Raw genomic sequence first — 7,256 nt, 5'->3', positions numbered from 1 at the left:
AGTTGGGGCTAGTTCATCCGACGGATCGGGTACTAGTTAACTCGCTCTAGTGGCAATCCGCAAAAACCTACTTCAAAATCACGTCCCTGGACATGATCTCGGGATACTGGTGTAAACTTCGACGAGTGCCGCTTAAGGTCTTACCATTCGTCGAGTCCCGGTCAAATTTATCGAGTACCTAACGCGTCCGTTAGGATTTTTCTTCGTATCCGTTGATACGGATTAAAAGTAGCGAGCGCTAGTCTTCGGCGATGCCACGCCCAGCGAGAATAGATCCGGGGTCTTACCTTCGCAAATTTGCGGCATTCAGAAATTGATCGCAACTTTGGCGTTCTGAGAATATATTGTCGAGTGCTTTTCCGGCTGTTGGAATGGCACATTTTATCGAGTCAAATATGACTTATATTGCTCTCCCGATGGGAGTATATGTAGAGTTAATTATAACTCGAAGTATACTCTCTTGCTATTCTATTTTTCCTTTGTTAATTTCATCGGGCACGCGAACAGCGTTCCCGATGGGAGTAGCCCCCGAGGCTACAGCCAAGAACTTGTGCTTGGTTGTAGGCTCAACATTTTAGTCCACCTTGTCGCTATATTGCCATTATCTCACGATATTCTTTCCCTTCTTCTCTTTTTTTTTTTATCTATCGGGTGCGCGAACAGCGCTCCCGATGGGAGTAGCCCCGAGGCTACAGCCAAGAACTTGTGCTTGGTTGTAGGCTCCCACAATTTCTATTTTTGCCATAGTCGAAACTTTACTTTTTTCGAAGTAGCCCCCGAGCATTTGGGCAAAAACTTGTTCTTGACCAAAGGCTCCCGAAGTATGCAAATAACTCATCCTGTCGCCATTTTCCTTTTATTTTTCTTGTCGACATATTTTCCCTTGGCAAATTTTTCTTCTACTTCTAACTAAACCCTAGCCTACAATCCATAGGCATTGATAAGTTAATCCCTTAAAACTAACAAGACATTGGACCACATCACTCTGCAACCTCTGTAGACTTTCTGGATTGATTACCTTCTAAGAAATTGCATTGTGGAATGCAAATAGCTTCACAATGGGTACTTAAACATTTTCCGGTAGAAGCCCCCTCAATGCAATTGGAAGCAATTGCATCATTATCACGTGGCAGTCATGAGACTTCAAATTCTGGAGTTTTTTCTCTACCATATTTATTATTTCCTTTATATTGGACGAGAAGCGAGACAGGACCTTGATACTTCTCAGACATTCAAAAAATATTTCCTTCTCTACTTTTGTAAGAGCATAGCTGGAGTACTGACGTCATTTATCTGTCTCATGCATGTTGGTTGGGTCTTTCATACATTGTTGGTCCTCCCATGCTTTCGGTCTATATTGTGTCTTCCCATACACGTCCAGGAAGCTTAGCAGGTTCACGCAAAAATTCTTTCTCACGTGCACCACGTCGATTAAATAGCGTACCTCTAAGACTTCCCAATAGGGTAGCTCCCAAAATATAGATTTCTTCTTCCACATGGCCGCGTGTCCGGCAGCGTCATTCGGAACAGACTAACCTCTAGGACCCTTTTCAAAGATTACTTCTAGATCCTTGACCATACCAAATATATCAGCACCATGACGGTGGGCATGCTTCTTCCGGTGATCTGCCTCACGTTTGAAATTCTTGCCTTTCTTTCTTACGGGATGGGTACGCGTAAGAAATCAACGATGCCCCAGGTACATGGCATTCTTAGATTTATCCAAATATATATTGTCAGTCTTATCTAAACAGTTTGTGCATGCATTGTATCCCTTGTTTGACTGTCCTGAAAGGTTACCAAGAGCAGGCCAATCATTGATGGTTATGAAAAGTTGCGCTCGTAGGTCAAATTCCTCCTGTTTGTGCTCGTCCCACACACGTACACATGTTATGGCTCACAGCTATAGAATTTCTTCAACTAATGGTTTCTGGTACACATCAATGTTGTTACTGGGTTTCTTCGGACCGTGTATGAGCACTAGCATCATAATGAACTTCCGCTTCATGCACAACCAAGGAGGAAGGTTGTAGATATATAGAGTCACAACCCAGGTGCTATGACTGCAGCTCTGATCTCCAAAAGGATTCATGCCATTTGTACTTATACCAAACCATAAGTTCCTTGCGTCCTCTGCAAAGTACACGAACTTTCTATCGATTTTTCTCCAATGCGATCCATCAGTAGGGTCTCTCAACATCGCGTCTTTCTTACAGTCTTCTTTGTGCCATCGCAACAACCTAGCGTGCTCTTTATTTCTGAACAAACATTTCAGCCGTGGTATTATAGGAGCATACCACATCACCTTGGCAGGAAGCCCCTTCCTGGGGCGCTCGCCCTCAACATCACCTAGGTCATCTCGTGTGTTCTTAAACCACAATGCAGTGCACACCGGGCATTCATATAAATTCTCGTACTCACCGCAGTAGACGATGCAGTCATTAATGCATGCATGTATCTTCTGCACGTCTAATCCTAGAGGGCAGACAACCTTCTTCGCATCGTACGTACTGGCAGGCAATTCGTTACCCCTTGGAGGCTGCTTCTTAATTATTTTCAGCAACTTTTCAAACCCTGAGTCAGTCACACCGTTCTCTGCCTTCCATTGCAACAATTCCAGTGTGCCACCTAGCTTTTTCTGGCCATCTTCGCAAGTTGGGTACAATAATTTGTTGTGATCCTCTACCATCTGGTCGAAGTTCAGCCTTTCCTTTCCAGTTTCACAGTCTCTCCTTACATCAGCAATGACCCGACCAAGATCATCAGCAGGCTCATCTGATACCTCTTGATCTTTTGCTTCATTGTCTTCTGATGGAAAACAACCCCCTTTGCAGTATCACCGTATTCATGGAACATGGGATAGTTGGCATCATCCTCTTCTTCTTCATTGTCTTCCATCATAATCCCTCTTTCTCCATTCTTGGTCCAACAATTGTAGTTGAGCATGAAACCGGACCGCATCAGGTGGGTGTGAAGGGTTTTCGAGGAAGAGTAATTTATGTTATTCTGACACTTAACACATGGAAAATATATAAAACCATCCCGTTTGTTTTCGTCAGCCACACCGATAAAAAAATTCAGGCCCGCAGTGAACTCGTGAAGGAGTCGGTCACTGTACATCCATTGCCGATTCATCGGCATGATATAATTAAGCTTATCAAAACAATTACAGAACATTATGATTAGTGAAGCAATGTATATATACACATGCATTTTATCAATGACAGATGAAAGGATGAAGTTGTTAACCTCGATGGAGAAGGAAAAAAGAGAGGAAAAAAGCTTAAGTGTGGCTTGTTTTGTGTGAAATCATGTGGAAAAAGCTCTTAGGCATTTCATCGAGCACTTCATGTGCATAAGAAAAGAGAGCAAAGCAACATACACCTCTCTTGTGCTAAGAAGTGGAAAATGCTAAGTTTGGCTCATACTAGGGCAGGACAGGGGTATATATACAGAGAAGAGCTTTTGTCCCGGTTGGTAAGGCAAACCGGAACTAAAGGTGGATGGGCCATTGCTGTCCCTGACCCAAGACCTTTAGTCCCTGTTTGTGTTAGAAACCGAGACCAAAGGCCTTAAACGAACCGAGACTAGAGGGTGATTTCGCTCCGCGCTCGTCGAACCGGGACCAATACCCCCCATTGGCCCGGTTCGTTTTTAAATCGGGACTAAATCTTCTAGGGGCCATGGACAAAAGCCATGTTTTCTACTAGTGTACGCATCCAACAAATGGATTATGTTCTACACCATATCAATATCCGTATGTGGTACAATATATACAACTCTAACAGACCACTTAATCTTAACCTACAGATATGTTAAGATTACATTTAAACTCATCTAAACTCTTTACATGTAAAGTCTTAGTGAAGCCATCAGCAACTTGATCTTTGTTAGAGATGAATTTGATTTCCCCTACTTGCTCGGAACTCATTCACGAACAAGGTGATAGTCGATTTTAATATGCTTCGTCTTGCATAAAAAAAAGATTGGTTGAGAGATAAGTATCACCACGATTATCACACCACAAGCATGGTCTTTCTTTGAGCGAAACGCCAAGTTCTCGAAGTAATGCTTCAACCAAGACCAACTTGGATTTAGCATTGGCTAGCGCCTTGTATTCTGGTTCACTGCTAGAGCGTGAAATAATAGCTTGTTTTCTAGCACTCCAAGAGATTAAGCTAGAACCAAAAAATAGCAAATTCTTTTGTAGAACGTCTATCATCAAGACAATATCATGCCCAGCCTGCATATGAAAATGCACTAGGAAGTGTAGGAATAGATCTTTGAATAGTATGACCTACGTTGATTGTACCTTTTGACAAATGCACTAGTAAGAAATTATCACTGGCAGATAGTTCACCTGTTGGATCTAATGATGTTACTTAATGTAGAAGCATAGTTGGTGCTTTTCAATATCTTACATTGACAAAGTCTATCAGTATATATTTACATGCTCCTACAACTGCACACTAGACGGTTGCCAAAAGAATTTTGTGCTATGTTCAAGGTACTCTGAAAGTTGGACTTACTTTTCAGCAGTCACGCTCCACTTTACTTTGTGCCTTCTCAGATGCAGAATGTGCTGGCTGTCTTGATGATAAGGAGTCTATAAGAGGTTTTGCTATATTCTTTGGACCAAATTTGATCTCTTGAGTGCTAGAAAACAAGCTACTCTTTCAAGGTGAAGTACTGTCAGCAAATCCTGTCTTTCATGCTAGGACAAATCATATAGAAATTGACTACCACTTTTTCACGGAGTGAGTTGCAAGCAAACTTCTTGACATCAGAAATCTAACAAGGATCAAGTTGCAGATGACTTTACAAAGGCGTTACCAGTAAAAGATCTTAATGATTTTAAACAATCTCAACCTTTCACAAGCTAGATTGTGATTAAGGGGGCTGTTAAACATAGTTTGTATTAGGGTCTGGTCTCTTTCGCCTTTCTGCATACTTATATGGAGTAGTACTCCAATACGTGTATACCAACTTGTACAATGCCACCTCTAACGAGGTATGTTGTTACACCCAAAACCCTAACAATCACACAGCTTAGGTAGAGTTGCAATTTCATCCAAAAAAAATCAGTTTTGCACGTAAATTACACATGAATTTGAATTACTACCTCCGGTCGAGTTTAATTGACGCAGGGTGTAGCATGATTCAACATGGATCTGGGCAGCTGCTGCCTCGATTAATAAAGTCCGGAGGGAGTATGCTTTTTGACCGAGAATTAACTTAATCTTGCTTGACTAAGAATCAATCGCATGCTTCTGTGTAATAAGTATAGGTTGTGCTTCTTAGATGCCAAGGACAATTGTGAATTATCTTGTGGCAGTATCGGTTTGATAGGGTTGAAATAAACAATCTAAAGAACCCTTCATAAAAGTGAGATGGTGTTAATTGCTTTCTTGACACCGATGCAGTATACAAATACTGACTTGTTTTCTTCAATCTCTCGCTCTAAGGAACGATGCGCAAAGCCTCTACGTGTTCTTGAAAGAAAAGAAACAGGCATGAATTATGATTTCCATTGCATGGCCGCAATAAAAGAGAGGGCATGGCAAGGCAAATGCTGAACCAGCCGCTGCGTCCCACGTGAGAAGAGATGAGTCGGGAATCTGCAGGGCGTCGTCTCCGCCGCGCCTTCCGCTCCCTGCTTCCCCTCCTCATTACGGGTCTCGCCATGCCTCTTCTTAGGTTGGATCCGCACCGGCGCCTGCCTGCCTCCTGGAGCCCCTAAAGTACGCCGAGCACTTAGACCCGATTGGCCGCGACCCGCACCCGCCATGGAGCTCAGGCTCCGGAAACAGAGGAGAACTAGGGTCTAGGGACACAGCAGCGGCAAGGATCGGCAGCTCGATCACCTATCTGCCTCGAGCATTTAATGCCGATGTGCTTTGTATACTCCTCTCACACGCTCTCAGTTGTTTGTTGTACCGCCCCCCATGCATGTGGCCGCCATGGATCGGGCCTCCGCGCCGCCGCATGTATATATATGACCGGGGCATGGCGAGAAGGCACAACACACGCACCATTGCCGCTGGTTGCACAGAGCTAGATAGATACTGGCTTGGTTTAGCTGCCCACTTACAAAAACTAGTGCTAGCTTAGCTAGTTTGGTAGATACGTGATCTTGATCATGGCGTTAGTGCGGGAGCCGATGGTGATGTACGACGGCGGCTACGACGACGCCGAGACGTCCACGCTCGGCTACGGCGGCGTAGATGAGGCCGCGTTCTTCGATTTCGGGGCCTACTCCTACGCCGACAGCGAGCCGGCCGGCGCCGCCAGCGCCTACGTGCCGAACAGCCCGAGCTGGGCGGGCGCGGGACCCTCCGTACTCACGTTCGACCGCACCGCGCGCCGTCAAGGCGCCCAGGCGGCGGCCGCGGCGATGTTGGTCGCGGACGAGGAGGCCGACTGCGACGCGTGGATAGACGCCATGGACGGAGACGACCTGGCGGTGCCAGCGTCGACCATAGGCTTCGACCCGGCCTCGGGCTGCTTCAGCCTCACCCAGAGGCCCAGCGGCGCGCGGCGGCCGTTCGGGCTCCTATTCCCGGGCACGTCCAGCGCCACGGCTTCGGCCGACGCCGCGTCGCCGGCGCGCATCTCCCAGAAACGGACCAACGTGGTGCGTATGCAGGACGCGGAGCCGCCGCGGGCCGCTAAGAAGCAGTGCGGTGCGAGCAGGAAGACGAGCAAGCCGAAGCCGCCGGCGGCGACCACCACATCCCCCAGCTCTCCGCAAAGCCTCGTCGCAAAGGTAATTAAATTTCGCTGCCGGCCGGCGCCCAAAATGCACTGCTCGAATTCTTGGCGTCTCCGTGCTTTCGGTGGATCTGAACGTACCGTTTCTCTGAATCGTGTTGCAGAACCGCCGTGAGAAGATCAGCGAGCGGCTCCGGACGCTGCAGGAGCTGGTGCCCAACGGCACCAAGGTGGACATGGTCACCATGCTCGAGAAGGCCATCACCTACGTCAAGTTCCTGCAGCTACAGGTCAAGGTGCGTATTATCTCTGAACGTGCGGTGGCACCATCCATCAGATATAAGTATCACTGACTGAACTACTCCTTGTTATATCTACCGGTCGGCCTGTGCAATTCTGACATGATCGATTCGCAGGTGCTGGCCACGGACGAGTTCTGGCCGGAGCAAGGCGGAATGGCGCCGGACATCTCCCAGGTGAAGGAGGCGCTCGACGCCATCTTGTCATCGTCCCCGCCGCCTTCACGGAGGGGGCAACTGAACTGA

At 46.6% G+C, this 7,256-nt stretch overlaps 1 protein-coding gene across 1 annotated transcript; it reads left to right on the top strand.

The window, feature by feature from the left end:
- Positions 1-6,139: 6,139 nt before the first annotated feature.
- Positions 6,140-7,256, top strand: LOC124688150 (transcription factor RHD6-like). The gene is made up of 4 exons (XM_047221865.1): positions 6,140-6,163; positions 6,647-6,766; positions 6,876-7,007; positions 7,128-7,256. Exons 1-4 carry the CDS (start codon positions 6,140-6,142, stop codon positions 7,254-7,256), a joined length of 405 nt encoding a protein of 134 aa, XP_047077821.1.

Source organism: Lolium rigidum, chromosome 2, assembly GCF_022539505.1.
Source record: "Lolium rigidum isolate FL_2022 chromosome 2, APGP_CSIRO_Lrig_0.1, whole genome shotgun sequence".
NCBI classification, from domain to species: domain Eukaryota; kingdom Viridiplantae; phylum Streptophyta; class Magnoliopsida; order Poales; family Poaceae; genus Lolium; species Lolium rigidum.
This window is presented reverse-complemented; position numbering and strand designations above follow the sequence as displayed.